The sequence below is a fragment of the Diabrotica virgifera genome, chromosome 1 (assembly GCF_917563875.1).
Source record: "Diabrotica virgifera virgifera chromosome 1, PGI_DIABVI_V3a".
Classification (NCBI taxonomy): Eukaryota; Metazoa; Arthropoda; class Insecta; order Coleoptera; family Chrysomelidae; genus Diabrotica; species Diabrotica virgifera.
The window spans coordinates 235,081,528-235,103,422 of NC_065443.1; the positions used below are offsets into that span (position 1 = coordinate 235,081,528).

Here is a 21,895-nt window from a genome sequence, read left to right on the forward strand (position 1 = left end):
TAATGAATATTCATACATTCAATAAACGATAAACGTAATACATTGGTTCAACTAATGAATATAATGAATTGATGAACATCGCTTGGTTGTTCCAATAAAACCAAGAATTGGACCAATTTTAAGTATTGCGTTTGTTGCCTGAATTAACATTTTTATTGATATTACGTAACTTTTTCGTTGAGTGTATATCCGGTCTAGTGGCTAGGATACCTGCCTCTCACCCAGAAGGCTCGAGTTCGATTCCCGGCATCGGAAATCTTTTTGTTTTTAAAATTGACATTTTGATTTGAAGAATAATAATTGTTTTTATATTAATTTTTTATATTATTTCGTATGAATAATAAAAACGTGGTATAAAAAGTTCTTTTTATAAAAGTGTAATTATTTTAAAACGTTGTTATATACATGGCTTGGTTGGTGTCACAAACTCCGCAAATTTTGTAATCCATTTTAAAAATAGTTCTAGGCTAACTAGGTACTTGAAATTTTCAGAATAGCTCAGAGCTGACTAACAATGCAATATTTTACTGCTATTGTATGGATAAATGGATTTTTTTTTAATTTCAAACTATTTTAAAAATGTGACTAATGCTATGACATTTGAATTCGATTTGACATCGAGAGATGGTAGTTCAGTGGTAGAGCGTTAGACCGTAGATCAAGAGGCCTGAGTTAGAAACCTGCCTGTCGCTTACCTTTTTTTAATTTTTTTAATACATAATTAAAAGTTAATATACTTATAATTCATATTTTATAAGGTAATTATTATATATGCCATTTTAAACAACCGTGGTATTATAAAAAGTACTTTTTTATACTAGTGTAATTATTGGAATTATAATCTGGACCTCGGAGGTAAACTACACTATGTTATTTCGAGTAACTCTGTTTAGCGTTTGTTTGCAACAATGTGGTATTATAATATCACCCTGTACAAAAGATGTTTGATTGAAAGTAAAGCATATCATAAATTGTCCGCCCTTGACCAAGGCCGACGCGTGAGGTTGCAAAGTTCATTCTAATATATAAGTAAACGCCCGATGATATCATAATCATTATTATTATTGTTGTAGTAGGTCGTTACTGTTAAATGTAAACACATTGTTATGGTTAGGCTGATGGAGGTGATTGTAAATATAATGTATTTGAACCAAACAATAGAGTTTTAATTAATTGGGACCTAGAAGGCAATAACCACACACATATTTACGACATGGCGTTCTTGTAAACTAATTGGAGAATCTTCTGTAAGGAACAAAGATGGCGGCGCCAGCTTGGAAACGAAGACGGCGAAAACTGACCAGGACCCAGGAAGAATATAGGACCCCAACCCAGTGAAAAGACAAAGTGATAAAATGTAAGTAAGAAATTTAGTCTATCTTTATTGAAAATGCTTCCCTCGGTTTTTCTATACATATTATTATTGAACATTGAATATTTATCTTTGCTGATTTTTGAATAATTTATGAAGTATCGATTTTTTTTAAGAATATCTATGAATTTTGAAACATGAAGTGATTTTTGAATTGAATATTTTTATCGAAGTTTATTATATATGCTATTCTTGAATTTTTATTGAATTTTGAATTGTTATTAAATTTATTTGAAAAATCTCTATCCGATTTCGATTTTTAGTACGGTTATTTTTAGATATTGTATGGAATATCGAATTTTTTCCAAAACAATTCTATCGAATTTTGAGATTTGCACTGATTTTGAATATTTTTATCTAACTTTTGCATAGGCTGTTTTTGAATTTTGAATTGAATTTGTATCGAATATGTATACTATTATTGAATTTTTATTAGCCATTTTGTTTTTATTATTGATATTTATTGAGTAAATTTTCATCGATTTTGTGTTAAATTTTGTATGATATGAACCTGAATTAATATTTTTTGAGTGATAAATGATATTTTTTTTTAATAAATAATGATTAGTGATGACATACGACAAACATTGCTATAAGCAAGAAATATATTTTTAACGAACCGACCTGATGAGTCGAGATAAGGAATTTGGAGAAGAACTATATAGATTAGAAGAAGAACTAACAATATTATAAGCTAAATATTATGAGGCAACTAGAGACAATAAGAAACCCACTGCTCTTGTCAAATTAGGAAGGTACTAAGTGATTTATAGAAGCTTGAAAGCTTATTAGAGACCCACTCTGTGTTTTGAAGGGTGCCTATTTTATTCATGATTATTCGTGAATAAACAACGGCCTCAAAGCAAGGGATTGAGGTTGTGATATTTTTAGAAGAATTTGAACCGCATAAAATACCTATTTCGTGTTTTGAGTTAACTGTACCACCTCAATGGTGCGTACAGATCAGGGCGAAAATTCGGGTTAATATTGGCGGAGAACTAAGACATCCGAGTGAAACCTCTTTTATTAAGGTAAAACGAAGGTATCGGAGCTAGTATATGAAGTGATGATTATGATGTTATATGAAATGATATATGAGATAAATGATATATGATTGTTATATGAAATATGTATATGAAGATGAATTATATACACTGTAGAAGTGCTATTATATGAAGAAAAATTAATTATATGAGTTGTAGTACCAGACAAGAAGAAAAGAAAGAAAAAAGAGAATTTTATTAAAATATGTGGGAAAAATGAAAGAAGAGACATAAAATTTTTAAGAAGTGTCAAAATAAACAAGCAGAATTAAGAATAATATACTAATCAAATAAGTAGCTAATCATTGAATTGTGTTTAAGAATTAAAGTTGTAAATTTTTTTTTCTCTAAAGTAACGTAAATTATAAATAACTTGTTTTTTAAATGTAGATAATGAATTCAGGTTTAATTTTCGCGGAAAATGGAAGTATTTGAATTAAGGATAGACAATATCTTACAATAAGTGTTAGTAGATAGTAAGCAAAGGGACACAAAAAGTGAAGTTCTTAGAGAGATTACATTTTTATTATAGGTACAATATTTTAAAGTTAGTAAGGCGTATATAAATAAATCAAAATAAGACTGAAATAATAAGATGAAATAGTAAAGTAACGTTAAATTCTTTTTTTATGTACCATTTAATAGAAGTTTAGGTAATATTTAGCTTAGCTTAGGAAGTATTAAATTCGAGATTTTATTACAATTAGATTAGTTACGGCTTATAGGCACTAAAAGACTATTTAAAAGTTAGGATCAATTTCATTCACTGTGGACACTGTTTTGATGAAGTGAATTAGTGAACGAAAAAAAAAGGACGAAAAGACACGACGTGAAAGTACGTGAACTAGTGATAGGTTATAAAATACCAGTTTAGTATAGGGAAAATATAAACTTTTGTGTAGAATAGGATTTTTTTAACTATATAAGTAATATAAGGTCTATCTCCTAAAAGGCAATGATGGACAATCAATCTCATTTTAAAAATATGTAATTTTAACAAAACGGAGATATTATAATATCACCCTGTACAAAAGATGTTTGATTGAAAGTAAAGCATATCATAAATTGTCCGCCCTTGACCAAGGCCGACGCGTGAGGTTGCAAAGTTCATTCTAATATATAAGTAAACGCCCGATGATATCATAATCAATATTATTATTGTTGTAGTAGGTCGTTACTGTCAAATGTAAACACATTGTTATGGTTAGGCTGATGGAGGTGATTGTAAGTATAATGTATTTGAACCAAACAATAGAGTTTTAATTAATTGGGACCTAGAAGGCAGTAACCACACACATATTTACGACAACAAAGTTAAGAACACTTAGGATGTTAATAAAAATCTGATATATCCCATAATTGGTTTAAAGATCATTACCTGCTATTGTAAGGATAAATGATTTTTTTTAATTTCAAACTATTTTAAAAATGTGACTAATGCTATGACATTTGAATTCCATTTTAACGTAAGTTAAGACATCGAGAGATGGTAGCTCAGTGGAAGAGCGTTAGCCCGGAGATCGAGAGGTCCTGAGTTCGAAACCTGCCTGTCGTTTACCTTTTTTTAATTTTTTTAAGGCCATGGGTACATAATTCGCAAATATTTTACGGCTATCTCTACTTTTTCTGTCTTTTTTACACGGCAAATTTTGTGTAGTAAAATTCACACTGGTATGGATATGTAAACATTACTAGAATATCTTTCTACTTGAAAATGTCATCATTAACTTAAAAAGATGGCTTTTGAATGTTCTTGGGTAACTGTTATTTGTATAATTGCAAATTATTAATTCAGTTAATAAATGTGATAATTTTTTTCACCAACTATGTATTCAGTGATTGTTATAATTTATATGTACAACAAAAACTACAGTGGAACACCGATAAGTCGGCCCCCGATAACCCGGAAGTCCGGCTAACCCGGACCGTTTTTCATGAGACAAACATTTCAACAATAATAATGTACTATCCGTTGCAAGATAATTCGGATGGAATTCCCCAGATTATTTTGTGCATGACATCGACCCAGTCTCTTAACCTGGGGAATTCCATCCGAATTATCTTGCAAGGGATGGTATGTAATATAATATTTGAGAGATAATGTGTATTCGTGTAATTTGAACTATTCATACGAGAGTAAAAATGACTCATGGCACAAGGCGGCGGCAGCAGAGCGACGTCCATTGTCTCGGATTTATCGGAAATAACAGGCACCTGTTATTCCTTTATTTATTTCAAACTATCTTAGCATTGTTTAAAAAAGACTAAAAGACTATTTAAAAAATTATTTTTTAAACAATGGTCTTAGTTTTCACTGTTCATAACATCGTTCCCATTGTGACTGTATTGTGTGTAGTACAGTCTCGTATTGTATGCTTTCGTTTGCTTAGGTTTGTGTTTGCGTGTTTTTAATAATTTAAATGTGTAGGTACTGTGCATATATATATATTTCATGTTATTTCAATTATAACGGAGTTTATCTGTAAGTATACCGTATTTTATTAATTTTTACCATATTCTCCGGCTAACCCGGATTTTCGATAACCCGGATCGGCCGCGGTCCCGATTAATCCGAGTCATCGCGATAAATCGAGGTTCCACTGTAAGACTCAATCAAGAAAAGAGGAAAAGTGTTAAAGTCATTCCTTAATAATATATTGTTACTATGGAACGCTTACAATTTTGACCATCTTTAACAACAAAATACTTGGATCACAGAATATATTATCCTGATGTATTTTCTGCTTGGATCTTCCACAAATAGTACACAATAAATAACTTTTTATTAAGTTCACGTCTTAAATCAATTATTTATCAAATACACTAATATATAAATATTATTTAATCAACAACTTAAAATATTTCCGATGCCATGTCAAATATTTAAAATTGTCACTCATTTTCAATGTCTGACTGACAATATTCTATTCGACTGAGTGCGTTGTAAGACGAAGATAGATTTGGAAAATATTACCACGGACATTGTGTTAATTTTTTTCGAATCCTGAAAAAACCAATAAATAATTTTGAAAAACTTAAACGCAGAATGAAAGACTAAATTATTACCGAGGGCCGAAAGTCCCTTAGAATAAATAAAAAGTTTATTTTGAATGAGATATTTATCACACTAAATTTTCTCTTAGATTGTCACCCCTTTAACTTATTAAAGTAAACATTATAGAAGTTCTTAGGGACTTTCGGCCCTCGCTAAGAACGTAATATTTCATTCTGCGTTTAAATTTTTCAAAAATATTTATTAGTTTTCTCAGGATTCGAAAAAAAATGAATTCCCATTTGAATAGCATTGCAGCCGAAAATAGGTACCCATCCTCGTAATACATAATTAAAAGTTAATATACTTAAAATTGATATTTTATAAGTTAATTATTATATAATATGCCCTTTTTAAGCAACCGTGTTATTATAAAAAGGAATTTTTTGATACTAGTGTAATTTTTGTAATTATAATCTGGACCTCGGAGGTAAACTACACTATGTTATTTCGAGTAACTGTGTTTAGCGTGTGTTTGCAAAAAATTTTAGGGACACTTAGGATGCTAATAAAAATCTGATATATCCCATCATTAATAATTTTATATTGGGTCTTATAAATAATAAAAACGTTTTATTATAAAAAGTCCTTTTTTTTATAAAAGTGTAATTATTTATTATTCATTTTCCGGGTCTTTTTTCATTTTATATCCCGGTTTTGGCCCAGCTGACACATCATTTGATGTCAAATTTGACGCTATCTCCCGGATTATATCGACTTTTTGCATTGTATTTGAAATGATGTCAGGAAAAATTTCTACAATAGAGAAATGGGTGGAAATACACAATTGCATTTACAGTGCATAAGATGCACAAAAAAGTGCATAAACATATCAAAATCAGTATATTAAGGGCAGATTTTATTGGTCGGTGTTTTTGGGTTTGCCGAACACGAATATGACATCAGGACTAACTCTCGGACCACCTAGTGCCAAGGATGCTACTATGCACGTCCTCTTCTGGAATTTCGAGGCATTCCGACACTAAATTGATGCAAACAGAATACTCGGCAGTATAAAAAAAATATCGAATACTCCCAGTAACCTGTTTATATAAATTTAAGCCGAAAACCCTCGAAACTCCAGATGACGTGCCTTAGCTGTAACCCTGAGCACCAGGTGATCCGGGGGTAAGTTTTGATGGCGTATCCGTGTTAAACGATCCCAAAAAATCCGAGTAGTCTATTTACATCAATTAACACGTTCGGTACTCATGACGACAGTGTGTCGCCACGACGGTTTCATCGCAGGTGCCAACGACGCACTAGTATTGGCAGTAGTAGTGCGTTACAAAATGAACCATTTAAGTACGTGTTACCAGCCAAGTGGGGTTTGTTCAAGATAAGCACCGAACTTGTTAAGTGCCGAAAATCCTCGAAACTACAGATTACTGACTTAGCAGTAATCCTGTGCATTAGATGTTCTGAGTGTCTGTTCTGATGGTGTATTCATATTCAGCGACCCCAACAATCTAACACTAAACTAGTAGATGGTTGTGAATTTGGTGAGGTATCTTGCATCTTACGAAAAGGAGTACAAGGAAGAAACTAAAGCAAGTGTAGGAAAGCAAGAAAATATTGTCAGCAGACTGAAGGCCTTTTAACTACAGGCTTACTGAATAATGCTAAAATTAAGAAGGGCTTCAAATGTCGAGATAAAAAACAAAAGACAAACGAGATAATGAAAAGAATGTTAAAAGACCGAAAAAAGAAGTTAATGATTGTGACGTTCCTATTTCGTGATTCAACAAATTGACTACCTTGTTTGGATCGTTATTTCAAAGTTGTTCTTCTATTTAGAGCATTGCTGGCATCAAAAATACGAATTACCATAATAATTTACAACTTCTTTAGAAACAAGTGTCCATTATATACTAACATCATATATTAGAATTTACTTACCCCTAAGAATAATGCAGTGCTTATGAGTACTTGTATAAAATTATGGATCAATATTACATTTTTAAGGTCATATGGTTTTTTGTTTTTCATATAAGCTGGCAGCAGCACCTTAAAAATTATTGAAAACGTATTATTAAGAATGACTTCAGATTCACATGGTACAAGCCTTTAAAGCCTGTTTTATTTTTATAATATTTTATTTAAACTAAAACAGTTATTATTCCAAGTAATAAAGCTTAAAATATGACAAAACCTCGCAATTTTTACAGAATGGATCGATTTGCTTGAAAATTTGAGAATAAGTAATGGATAGTCCAAGGATCAAAATCTATATCATACCAAAAGGCGCTTTTACCATGGGGGTGGTTGCCACCCCATCTCGGGGGTGGAAATTCTTATTATATTTTGACCGCAAGAGTTGGTAAAAATATTCATTATAAGCAAAAAACGTTATAATATACATTTTTTTGATAAAATAATAGTTTTCGATTTATTCGCTATCAAAAGTGTTAGTTTTATATTGAAAAAAATCAATGTTTTTAATCAGTTTTCTGCTAATAACTCAAAAAGTTTTCGTTTTATCAAAGCAACTTTACCTAGCGAAAATGTACCTTTTGAAAAAATAAACAAAACCGTTTTTTTTTTATTTTATTTAAGATCAATAGTAATCGAGCTATACTTTATTAAATGTTTGCTCTTCTTCGTCAAATGCTAAATATTGTAGTTTCAAAGACAAAGGACGGGAAAATTATGCATTTTTCGAGGATAACTTGTTGAAATTAATTAAAAGTATTTAAAAATATGTATCTCCAGAAATTAAAAAAAAATCGCTAGCTAAAAAAGTTAAGTGATTTATAATAAAAAGAATGTCAGTCCCTATTTTTTCAGCAAAAAAGTGATCGTAAACAACCCCCTAATCACCACCCTAATTAAAATTTGTAATTGACCTGATTTGGTTTTCTTGATTTATGTATTGTTAATAAATGGAGTTAAAAGCGAATAACGAGTTTTTGTAGTTTGGTAAAAAATTTCTTTTTCTTCAGAATAGAAAGATTAGCATCAGAGATACGAAAAAATATTTAAATATGAAATTGTAGCTTATTTAATTCCCAAGAACTTGGTTTGCAAAAATTTTTTTACAGCAAAAATTGAGTGAGCTATTGACAATTAAAACTTGTAATATTATGCAAAAACCACCTTTACCAACCAATTCAATGCCACCTCTTTTTGTGCCTGAGAATTTTAAATAGGTTTAATATTAATAGCCTTATATATCTTGTAAAAACCCACAAAATTCTTCTTTAACGAAGTTTCTAAGATAAAAAATAATTTAACAAAAAAAAAGGAGAAATCCAATTGGAAGCATAATAATGTAAGTTATCGGTGATTTTTAGTCATTGAAAAGCTAACAGTTTCGATAGCGAATAAATCAAAAGCTATTAATTTTATCAAAAAAATGTATAGAAGATTTTTTGCTTAGAATGAATGTTTGTATTAACTTTTGCGGTCAAAATATAATAAAATATTTCCACCCCCGAGATCGGGTTACAACCACCCCCATGGTAAAAGCGTCTGTCGGCGTCATATAGATTTTGATCCATGGACTATCCACTACTTATTTTCCAATTTTCAAGCAAATTGATCCATTCTGTAAAAATTGTGAGGTGAAAAGCTATGGGTCCTGTACTATATACCTAAGTATATTGAATAATTTAAAAAGAAAAGTAGATGACAATAGACAAAATATGAGACAGTTGAAGTTACCCTGATAATGAATAACATAACAAATACCGGTAAAATATTCCAGGGAACATTTTGCCGGAATATTTTCTTTTGTGTGTATTAATTTAATTGACCCTCAATTAAGAAAATGGATAAACAAACTTTAGATTGAATACTATTTCGTGTTAAAGCATATTATCAAATCTAGCATCTTCTTCTTCTTCGTCGTCGTTTTCTTCTTCATTCAGAAGAGACACGTTAATCTCTGGCAGTTAGTCATGAGAGCCGTCTACCAAACCCTGTTTTTTTATTTCTTCTTAGCCTTCTGTCGTCCATAATCTTGGACATATACCTCTCCCAACTCATTCCATCGATCTCTATCCTGAGCTATATACTTCCAATTAGTTCCGGCTATTCTTTATATTCTCTACCCATCTCATATGTGGCCTTCATCTTGCTCGTTTACTATTGTAAGGTCTCCAATGTTGTAATGTGGCATTACAACGTTGGTCTTTTTGTGCAGTGTGATCTGCGAAGCTCCATTTTTTCATTGACCTCTAATAAGTCCTGTAGCGTCAACAAAGGCATACAATTTCCTCATTTGTAGTTGAAGAGTATCTTCTGGTTCAGTACTCAGTCGATCAGTTAAATATATCGTTTAGGACATTGCAATGGCATAGAATGTGTATGGCAGTACCTTCTTCCATTTCCCATTTTTTTCATCACGGTTCATTCACGTTACCTATTCTTGTTCTGGATGTGCTTTCTTCGCTGGTTTAGCCTCTTCCGAACCTCGTTTCTTGTTGCATCTTTGGTGATACCACACAATTTTTCTGAGCTACAAGGGTTCTATCGAGCCTTATTTTGCCAACAAATTTGCTCGTTCATTATCATGCACCCGTTGATGATCCGGCAACAATAGGAAAGACACTTTATTGTCTTTTACCAGGTTGCTGAGCAGATCTTTTTAGTTCCTAACCAGTTTTGATTTGTGGGATTCTTTACGACCAGATCAGTATCTGTATAAATGTTGATCTTTACGTTGAGGTCTCCAAAAATTGTGTTAATCGTCTTAGTGAAAATTAATTCTGGTGTTCATTATATCTGATTTCATCTAAACGATGGATTCATCAGGTTTAATCCTAGTAGTATTTATATGTGTAGCTATTCAATACATATTTCTGCCTCCAAGTATTGGTTGCTCATTGGTTGCTATCAGGATGGACAAAAAGGCTACCGCCGAAATATATAATTTCAGCGGGAAGAGACCTGTGACAACTTCTCAAGATGCCGTTCATGTAAGTACTACACAAGACCCAGATTTTCATCATTTTTAGTTCTAAAACTCATCCCCTAGCTCCGTATATAGCATTATTTTCTCCAATTTCAATATTTTGGAACCTTTATATTCAAGAATAAAGAATTTTGTCAACGAAAAGTTTATTTAAAAATTTAATTACCGAAAACAATGTAAATTTTAATTAAAATTTGGATATTAAACTTTTTTTTGTTTCAAACGTCATCAGTTTTGTTTTAGCTGAATTTTAACAGAGTAATCATCCCAGTGGCTATAACTCTACTATTTGATTATTTATTTTTTTAATTATGTAAGTATACATTGTCACACTACTTAAATCTATTTGTCACCATTTATAGCCTAAAACTCATCCCCCTAGCACCCATTTTCTCATTTTCCATTTCAATATTTTGTTCCAGAACAATGAATTTTATCAATGGAAAGTTTATTTAAAGATTTAATTGCCGAAAATAATGTAAATTTTAATTACGATTTGGATATTAAAATAAAGGTTATTTATTTTTTATTGCTTTTTGCTATTTTTTTTAAGTTTGTTTACAATGAAATAATCAAGTAGTAAATTAATATACATAGTTTCAAGATAATATATAGCTGATGTATCAAAAATAATTAAATTTAACAGCAGATATAGTTGATAAAACAGGTAATATTTTTTTATCAAAAGTAAAGTACCTACCCTACATAAAATATATCTAAAACATTGTACGGGGAACAAAAGACGTCATCCATCTTAGCGTGAGGACATAATCGATTACTTGTTTAAATAAGAGTAGGGGTCGTGCGATAGCTTATTTGAAAAGTTATTCAATTATCTATTCAGTAATATAAACATTAACATCATTATATATACAAGGTGTCCAGAAATATTTAATTTTTGAAATATGTATGTAATTCGTTTAATAAACAATACACTTGACTGCTGATAGAAAACAAAAAAACAATGTTTCTCTGATTAATTATAATTTATTGTTGGCTTAGGTAAATTAAATGTTCAAATCGCCTTCCATCTGTATCTTAACATTACTTAGTTGAACCGAGGGACGACAATCTTTTTGAACGTTATGGATCATTTTCATAATTATATTTTTTAAATCTTCTAAATTTTGTGGTCTATCGATGTAAACGTTTGATTTTAAGCAACCCCGTAGGAGAAAATAAAATAGTGTAAGATCTGGACATCTTGTGGGGAGGATACGATATCTGCAGTTTTGCTGATTGACTGCTCTGTGTAAAAAGAAGGTTGCTTCATCAGAAAAAAGGATTTTGCTTATGAAGTATATCTTGCATTATTTCGCAAAACTGCATTCGGCGATCAGGATCATCCTCATTGATATCCTGGACATTATAAATTTTCTTTGAATTAATTTCAAGATTGAATTTGATTTTTGTTTCACGTGTCCATTCACATTTCTATGTCTTCAAGTATTTTCCAATGTTTCTAATACTGAATAGAGAATTGAATATCTTTCAAATCAGCTAGCACACAATTTTTATTCTCATTTAAAATAATTATCGATTATGTCATCATGCCCAGATGGATGACGTCATTGGTATAGTATACAGGGTGGTTTATTGTATTCGCCTCGGTCTCTGTACGGAAAACCCATTTTAAATAAATTTCTGCACAGAAATATACACGGCCTTTAATACTACAATCTAAAAATAACGTGAATTATACAGGGTGCTCCAAAAAAGAGTGGTATATCACAGCTATATTTTTTCTTATTGGAATGACCTTAAAAAATAAGCAATACTTTCATAAGGGTTCCCTATACCTAAATACAGGGTGTTTTGATTTATTTCGATTTTTATAATAATGTAAGGTTTTAGAAAAAAATAAATATCTACGAATCTAACAATCAGTAACAAATTCTTTATTGGATCTTAATAATAGACTATTTAGCATAATTAAAGAGATGCTTATTGCAACAAAATTTCTTACAGGGTGGTCAAAATATGAGATTGTTCTATTAAAAAATTCTAACTGTAACAACTTACTTATTATAAATGGCACACTCTGTAACTTACAAGTTTACGGCGTAGAAAATTTACTTAGCTTTAAATTTGTATTAGGGTTTCCTATGCGTACCTGTTTACAGGGTGGTCAAAATATTAGATTGTTCTATTAACAAATTCAAGCCGGAATAACTTACTTATTTTAAATGGAACACCCTGTATCTCACTAGTCTATCACGTAGAAAATTTACTTAGCTTTCAATTCTTATTAGAGTTTCCTATACCTATCTCCCTTCATTTTTTAAATATTTAAAGATTTCCTAATTTGTAAGCTTTAAAAATTTGAATTAAGTACCTATGTCGTGGTTATGTACAACACATCACCAACACCGGCAATATACTTAAATATATTAGTCAAGATACTTTCATTAATAAAATTCACATTTTTATCATTTAATCACACAGAGTGTTCTTATTTTAAATGACATAATCGATATTCTATTGTTTATAATGGAACATATTTAAAGTCTCTTCAATTTTTATCATATCTCTCATTTTTACATATTTTGTACAATAGGCTCGTTTTCGTCAAAGTAGCCATTGCGATTCAAAGATTCAAACAAAAAGTGGTGTTCTTAACTTTAGTTAATAACCGTTGGGTAACGATATGGAAAATACTTATACGCAATGAAATATAATTTAAATATCTTCCAGAATACGGCATCTAATATAGGATATGCAGTTTAATATAAACATATTATTCAATGTCACATGTAGGCCAAAATCAACTAAAATAATACAACACTGTGTGATTACATGATAACAATCTAAATTTTAATAATTACAGTATCTTGTCTAAGTATAGTGCCGGTGTTGGTGACGTCACGTAATGTGTTGTACATAACCACGACATAGGTACTTAATTCTAATTTTTAAAGCTTACAAATTAGGAAATCTTTAAATATTTAAAAAATGAAGAAAGATAGGTATAGGAAACCCTAATAAGAATTGAAAACTAAGTAAATTTTCTACGCGATAGACTAGTAAGATACATGGTGTTCCATTTAAAATAAGTAAGTTATTACAGCTTGAATTTTTTAATAGAACAATCTAATATTTTGACCACCCTGTAAAAAGATAGGTATAGGTAACCCTAATTAAAATTGAAAGCTAAGTAAATTTTCTACGCGATGGAGTAGTAAGTTACAGGGTGTTCTATTTAAAATAAGTAAGTTATTAGAGCTTGAATTTGTTAATAGAACAATCTCATATTTTAACTACCCTGTAAGAAATTTTGTTGCAATAACCATCTGTTAAACTATGCTAAATAGTTTATTATTAAGATCCAAGAAAGAATTTGTTACTGATATTTAGCTTCGTAGATATTTATTTTTTTCTAAAACCTTACATTTTTATAAAAATCGAAATAAATCAAAACACCCTGTATTTAGGTATGGGGAACCCTTATGAAAGTACAGCTTATTTTTTAACTTCAATTCAATAATGTCATCAGATATAGGGCATTCCATAAGAAAAAATATAACTTTGATATACCACTCTTTTTGGAGCACCCTGTATAATTCATATTATTTTTAGATTGTAGTATTAATGGCCGTGTATATTTCTGTGATTTTTTTTAAATATTAAGTGGTTTTCCTTACGGACACCGAGGCGAATAAGATGAACCACCCTGTATATGCCAAAAAATCATAATTTAAAAATAAAAATCGGCCTGTTTCGGGATTTCTATACAAAATATCCCTTTCTCGAAAAAATGAATTTATTCCAGATGTTGCCCCTCACTATAACAGTATGTAGAAAAAGCTTAACATATGTAAATAACTAATACTTACTTTAATTGTATATAAATATATTGCTACTGTAATCATGGTAGGAATAGGAGATGACATTAGGAAATAGTCCTTTGTCCTATGATCTAAAAATAACATTTAAGTTTATTTAAGAACTTGGCATATTTTAAAACGCTATATGTGTGAGTCACTGGATAATAGTCCTGTCGCCAGGGGGGGTACAACGGCCTCGTTAATTCAGATGGACTTACCCAAATTTTTTTTATGTATTTTGACCCGTAGAACACGAATTTTTTGGGTAACAGTTGATCCGGATGTCGATAAGATTGTTATAGACCAAGAACTTGAGGAATCAAATAACAGCGATTTTTGGCAAAACAAAACAATATTTTGTATTTTTTGGGTCATTTTAAGCAAAAAATATTTCTACAAGTTTTTTAGTAGGATGCACAGTTTTCGAGATAAACGCGGTTGAACTTTCAAAAAATCGAAAAACTGCAATTTTTAAACCCGAATAACTTTTGATTAAAAAATAAAATAGCAATTCTGCTTAGCGCCTTTGAAAGTTCAAGTCAAATTATGTCGGTTTTGATTATTTGCATTGCTAAAAATTTATTGTGTTATTGCTAAACAAAGCTACAAACAACTAGTGCGTGAGTGATGTTTCTATGATTTCTCATTTAAAATCGAACGAGTAGGTAGAATAGGTACTAGTGCAATCAAGACTATTTCTACGTTACATGCGTTAAAACGCATGTAAAAGCACGGGAAACCCTACGTGTTTATAGCTTTGTTAAACAATAAAAAAATAAATTTTTACCAATGCAAATAATCAAAACCGATATAATTTGACTTAAACTTTCAAATGCGGTAAGCAGACTTGCTATTTTATTTTTTAATCAAAAGTTATTCGGGTTCAAAAATTGCAATTTTTCGATTTTTTTAAAGTTCAACCGCGTTTATCTCGAAAACTGTGCATCCTACGAAAAAACTTGTAGAAATATTTTTTACTTAAAATGGCCCAAAAAATACAAAATATTGTTTTGTTTTGCCAAAAATCGCTGTTATTTGATTCCTCAAGTTCTTGGTCTATAACAATCTTATCGACATCCGGATCAACTGTTACCCAAAAAATTCGTGTTCTACGGGTCAAAATACATAAAAAAAACTTGAGTAAGTCCATCTGAATTAACGAGGCCGTTGTACCCCCCCTGGCGACAGGACTAATAATATTTGTTTTATTATAACCCTACACTCAATTTTACTCAATACTTCACTGACACAGTTAGTGTATTTGTTATCCAATTTACATAGATTAGAATAACAAAACAAACTAGAGAAATCCAGAAGAAAACTAAAAACTACTAGACCTGGATACCGTGTACCAAAAAAAGTTGATTAATAACAAGCTGAAAATTTGTTAATAGTGTAACAGTCTCTAGTCGGACAAACTTTGATGTATGGGAACACTGAAACAGGGGAAGTTTTAATTGTGGAACGTGATTTTAATTGTGGAACGTGTCATCCTGACAAGTTTATGATTATGAAAACTAGCAGGTTTTTTCTTAAGTTTATTCGATAGCAATATTTACATAATATATGAAAAAATGTTTGTCCGACAAATATGTTGGACATTTTAATAAGTCCGACATGTAGAACTGATTTTTGCACTAGAGTTTAATGAAAGGGTAACAAATCGTTGATAGAGACGGAAAACTGATTATCACTGATTTGGATAAAATGGACAGATGGAAAGAATACATTGAGGAACTGTTTAATGATGAAAGGCCCGAGCTTGAAATTAACGAAGTAGTTACAGGACCTGACATAACTATGGACGAAATTGAACAAGCAATAAGATTAGCAAAGACCAGAAAAGCGACGGGACCAGACGAAATACCGAATGAAATAATAAAGCTCTTCGAAAATTCAGGTAAAAGATCTCTCCTTCATCTTTTTAATAAAGTTTATCAAACTGGCTATATACCAACGGATTGGCTGCTGTCGACTTTTGTGACGATACCTAAAAAAGCAAACGCGAAAAAATGTAGTGACTACCGAACCATTAGCTTGATGAGTCATGTTTTAAAGATATTTCTACGAATTTTGCACTCTAGGATGTACCAAAAAATAGAAGAACAGCTTGGTGATACACAGTTTGGATTCCGCAATAATCTTGGGACCAGAGAAGCACTGTTTAGTATTCAGGTTATGGTACAGAGATGCAGAGATGTCGGACATCTGGTTTATATGTGTTTCATTGACTTTGAGAAGGCCTTTAATCGGGTAAAAACATACGGAAATGATTGCTATTCTTCAGAAAGTGGGTATTGATGATAAAGACCTACGCATTATCAAAAACCGTTACTGTCATCAACGTGCAAACATCAGGATTGGCTGGGACATGTCTGAAGAACTTCAAATACGAAGAAGAGTAAGGCAGGGCTGCATTTTGTCCCCACTAATATTTAACATCTATTCTGAGTTTGTTTTAAAAATTATTCAATAAAGCAGTGGGTAATGCTCAATGTGGTATCAAAATGAATGGCGTCAATATTAATAATTTGAGATATGCGGATGACACGGTGTTAATTGCGAGCAATTATGAAGAACTTCAACATCTGATTAATAGGATTACCACAACGTGTGATGAATATAGACTCAAGCTAAACACCGCAAAGACCAAGGTGATGGTTGTCAGTAAGACGCCAATAAAACCGGAAGTAGTAACAGCTTATAGTGAACAATTAGAGAGAACTAACAGTATCACCTACCTTGGTTGTAATCTAAATGAGAACTGGGACATGAGCAAAGAAATTAGAATACGTATAGAGAAGGCCAGAGCTGCATTCTTTAAGATAAAGAAACTTTTATGTGGAAATAACATTACTTTGAATCTTAAAATTAGACTAGTGAGATTGTTATGTGTTCTCTACTCTTTTGTACGGTGTCGAAGGTTGGACTTTAACAGATACTCTTCTCAAGAAATTGGAAGCCTTTGAAATTTGGGTATACCGAAGAATCCTACGAATAAGTTGGGTGGATAGACTTCGTAACGAAGTTGTTTTGCACCGGATGGGAAAGTCACAGAAGTCGTCAGAACAGTTAAAAATCGAAAACTTGAATATTTTGGCCATGTTATGCGACACCCAGTGAGATATAATATACTCCATTTAATAATACAAGGCAAGGTAGACGGAAGAAGAGGGCCAGGTCGAAGAAAAACGTCATGGCTTAAAAACCTGAGAGAATGGTATGACAGATCCTCTGCATCCCTTTTCGAAGTTTAACATCTTTAGCAAGCACTCTTCGAAAACTCGACGTTTAGGCAGGATTTTTTCCGCTCGGAATTTTCGTAAATTCCAAAATTTATGCTTAACCTCTGAGTGGCCCTTTCCTTCTATGAACGTCGATAATAATTTCAGTGACTTTTTGAATAAGCTTGTCTGTATCTTCAATAAAGCATTTCCTTTAATCACAATTAAGCCAAAACATCACAAACCCTGGACTACCAAAGGTGTCCGCATATCAGCCAAAAATATGCGTTCACTACTGTACATCAAGAAATTTACTACCAACGTCTCTGTTACTGAATATATCACCAAGTACAGGACGATCTATTTAAAACTTATAAAATCAGCTAAAAAATTGTACTATCAAAATCGTCTGAGAAGCTCTAAAAGTGTTGCAAAAGAAACTTGGTCCATAATAAACGATCTTCGTAATAAAACTCACACAGCTCAAACATTTTCCCTTCCAGACCCAGAAAATCTAAATGAATACTTTGTTAATGTGAGTAAAAATATAACATCAACTATTGTGTCACAACAAGATCCCATTTCCTATCTCCCTAATTCAGGAAAGGTCTCGAATTCATTCTTTATAAGACCGGTTGATAAATCTGAACTGATTCAGACAATCAATAATATCAAAAGCAAATCTTCCTGTAGTACCGATGGACTATCCATAAAAAATTTCTCAAATCTCCCAGACAGTGTGTTGGGAGTCCTCATCTCTCTAATTAATGATTCTTTTGAGAAAGGTAAATTTCCAGAGTGCCTAAAGACGGCCATCATTATTCCTCTTCATAAGGGTGGTGAAAAATCAAATGTCTGCAATTATAGACCTATTGCATTACTACCGGTACTCTCCAAAATTATTGAGAGACTCATAAAAGCCCGACTTATGTCCTTTCTCGTTGATAACAATATTTTATCACAAAATCAGTTCGGCTTTTTAAATAATAAATGTACCACAGATGCCATGTTTTCTGTACTACATGAGGTTTATCAAGCATTAAACAATAATCTGCACACTGCCACTGTTTTTTGTGATTATGCCAAAGCTTTTGATTGTGTGAATCACGACATTTTTTTTTTATTATTTATTAAATTAACAATGCACCTAATCTTAAGACTAACCAGCATTTTACATTTAACTTAATCTACTACTGTACTGTCCTAGGTATTCTCAACGGTTCACCTTAGAAATTAATAATTATTGTTGCACACATCACTATTGTGGCTAGGTTCACTGTCCGAATTTAAACTGACACTGACATTTTTATAGATTTATCACTATCACACAAGTTCAAAAGGTTTGGTGCGTTTGAGCCTGCGGACTAGGTTTTGATTATCTAAAAGTTCTAACACTTCCCTGTTTGTATGGTTGTGGAGTCGTTTTTCGTGACCCTTGGCAATCTTCTTTATTTCTTCTTTGATTGTTGCTATACGAAGTTCCCGATGTAGGTCTTTGTTGCGGATATACCATGGAGCGTTGACTATGTTTCTTAGTATTCGGTTTTGGACTCTTTGAAGGCAAGCATAGTTACTCTCACTAGTACAGCCCCATAACTGTAGACCATAGGACCATACTGGTTGGAGCATTTGTTTGTAAACTAATACTTTGTTTTTGATTGTAAGTTGTGAGCTTCTACCTAATAACCAATATAACTTCTTGTACTTCAGTTTTAGTTCTTCGGTTTTCTTTCCTGCCACTTTAATTTGCTATCCAAATGTAGCCCTAGATATTTAACTGTTTTCTTGTACGGAACGATTTTATTGTTTATTCTAACTGGGTGACTATTTATTCTTTTGTAGGTGAAATCGATATGGGCAGATTTCCCTTCATTGATTTTTATGCGCCATTTATTATTCCAGGTGTTTATTTTGTTTACTGCATTTTGCAGGTGTCTAGTTGTTTCTTCGAATGTTTCACCGACTGCTAGTATTGCAGTGTCGTCTGCAAATGTTGCCAGTTTAATATTTTCTGTAACAGGTATGTCACAAGTATATAATAAATATAGTATGGGTCCCAGAACACTGCCCTGTGGGATTCCTGCTTTAATTGGCCGTAATTCTGAATATTCGCCTTCCTGTTTAACTCTAAAAGTTCTATCTTCCAAATATGATTGTATTAGATGTACAAATTGGATGGGAAGATATCTTTTTAATTTTAGTAACAAGCCTTTGTGCCACACTTTGTCAAATGCTTTTGCTATGTCTAGAAAAATAGCTGAGCATATTTTATTCTCCTCCAGAGATCTCTCTATAATATCTGTTATTCGATGAATTTGGTCTATTGTTGAATGTTTATTGCGAAATCCAAATTGGTGGGAAGGAACAATTTCCCTGTGGTCGAGTATAGGTTGCATTCGTGCTAGCAATATCCTCTCAAATAGTTTGGATAAAATTGGTAGCAGAGATATTGGTCTGTATGATTCTACCTTGTTGGTTGGTTTCCCTGGTTTGGGAATCATGATTAATTCAGATGTTTTCCACGTTATTGGTACATATTGCAACCTGAATACTGCATTTATAAGGTTTGTGACTTTTATGATGGCCTTTCTAGGTAATTGTTGTAGTATTTCTCCTGTTATTAAGTCAAATCCTGGAGCCTTTTTGGGATTGATATTGTTTTTGATTACGTTGGTAACCTCTTTAGGAGTAGTAGGCTTTATTATGTCTTGATCAGTATTGTTCAAATCAATTTCAGTGCTTTGATCATCTTCGTTTTCGGCTTGATGATTATTTCCCATTTCGTTATTTTGGAATACATTTTCCAAGTATAAAGCGAAAAGATTTGCTTTTTGTTTTCCATCTCTTGCCCATGTTCCATTTTCTTTTCTAATCGGCGGAATCTGTTGCGTTGGTCTATTTATTCTTTTTGTACATTTCCACAACGAGTAGTCAGTGGTTTGGTCATCTGTCAGATCATTTAGGTATTGGTTTACTGATTCATTTTTAATTAAATCTATTTCCCTTCTTAACTGTTGGGTGAGGTTGTTTAATATATTTTTATTTTCTGCAGTTCTGCTTTTTTGCCATGTCTTCCTGGCTTTTCTTTTTCTTTGCACCAGTTCTCGAATTTCTTTGGGATAATTTTGTCCTTTGGTTTTTCTTATAATTTGTTTGGTATTATTCCAAGCTGCTTGTTGTATATTTATGGTTAGTGTCTCTGTTTCTTCATCAAGTTGTTCATTAGTTTTGATTGGTACATTAAGCTCAATTCGGTCACTTAACTCCTGTCTAAAGCTAGACCAGTCCGTTCTCTTATTGGTTAATGTTGGGTTATTTTCTCTTAGTATTATATGCTCACTGATTGTGAGTAGTATTAGAGAGTGATCAGAACTGGGACCATCAACTTCTTCTATTTTCATAAAGTTTGTTGCAACTTTTCTTGAAATGAAAAAGTCAATTAAGTCTGGTATTTTATTTTGATCAGTGGGCCAATATGTTGGTTTTCCAGTTGAGTGCCATTTACCGTTTATCTTTTCTATTGCTGCATGTAGTTCTCTACCCTTTGTATTGGTTAACCTTGAACCCCATACAGTGTTTTTAGCATTAAAGTCTGCACCAATAATAAATTTTTCTCCAAGCGTGTTAAGCAAATGGACATAATTTTCTTTTTTTAGATTGTGTTTGGGTGGAAAATATGCAGCTGCTATTGTTACTTCATATTTTTTTGTTTTGACACTTATACTAGCTGCCTGGATGGCTTCAGTCTCTATATTTTCTCTTTCGAGGTGAATCAGATTACTCTTAACGATTATTGCTGCTCCTCCACTAGCTGTGTTTCTAGGGTGAAGAGCTTGATATATTTGATATCCTCTCAGTTTAATATATGTTTGTTTAGTGAAGTGTGTCTCTGATATTAAACATATATCGATTTTTTGGTTATTTAAGGTAAACAGCATCTCCTGCTGATGTTGCAAGAGGCCGTTTGCGTTCCAATGTAAAATTCTTAACTCTTCCGCCATTTTATCGTCTACTAGTTTCTATGCTATTTAATCTTTCTAGGATTTTTTTATTGAATTCTTCTTGATTGTTCATGCATTCTATTAGTATGTGTAGCATGTTTGATATTGAATTGAGATCATTCTCTACTGGTTGTTTTGGCTGGTTAGAGGCTATTTGGGCATATGTTTGGTTTTGGTTAACCTCTCTTGGATGGATTTGCGTAGGATTCTCCATGTCTGCTGCCTTGTTTTGTAGTTTGGTTGTAGGTCTCTGTTTGTTCCGTAATTTTTGAAGAGATATAGCAGTGGTGCAACCTCTATAACTAGCTGGGTGGGCACCACCACAGTGTATGCATTTGGGTTCTTTATCTTGTGGCTTCTTACAATCTTTTGTTAAATGTTTTCCGATGCATTTTACGCATCTCGGTTCTCTTCTGCAATAATTTTGTGTATGTCCGTACTCTTGACACCGTTTACATTGTGGA

At 32.0% G+C, this 21,895-nt stretch overlaps 1 protein-coding gene across 3 annotated transcripts in view; it reads right to left on the bottom strand.

Moving 5' to 3' along the window:
• The window catches only part of LOC114333247 (elongation of very long chain fatty acids protein-like), a 351,442-nt gene that overhangs the window by 16,752 nt on the left and 312,795 nt on the right, over positions 1-21,895 (bottom strand). For all 3 annotated transcript variants that reach the window (XM_050647870.1, XM_050647880.1, XM_050647876.1), the window contains exons 4-5: positions 14,216-14,298; positions 7,367-7,474 (exon numbers count right to left, since the gene is read on the bottom strand). In XM_050647870.1, the coding sequence (XP_050503827.1) occupies positions 7,367-7,474; positions 14,216-14,298 (191 nt within the window). The remainder of the gene's footprint in view (positions 1-7,366; positions 7,475-14,215; positions 14,299-21,895) is intronic.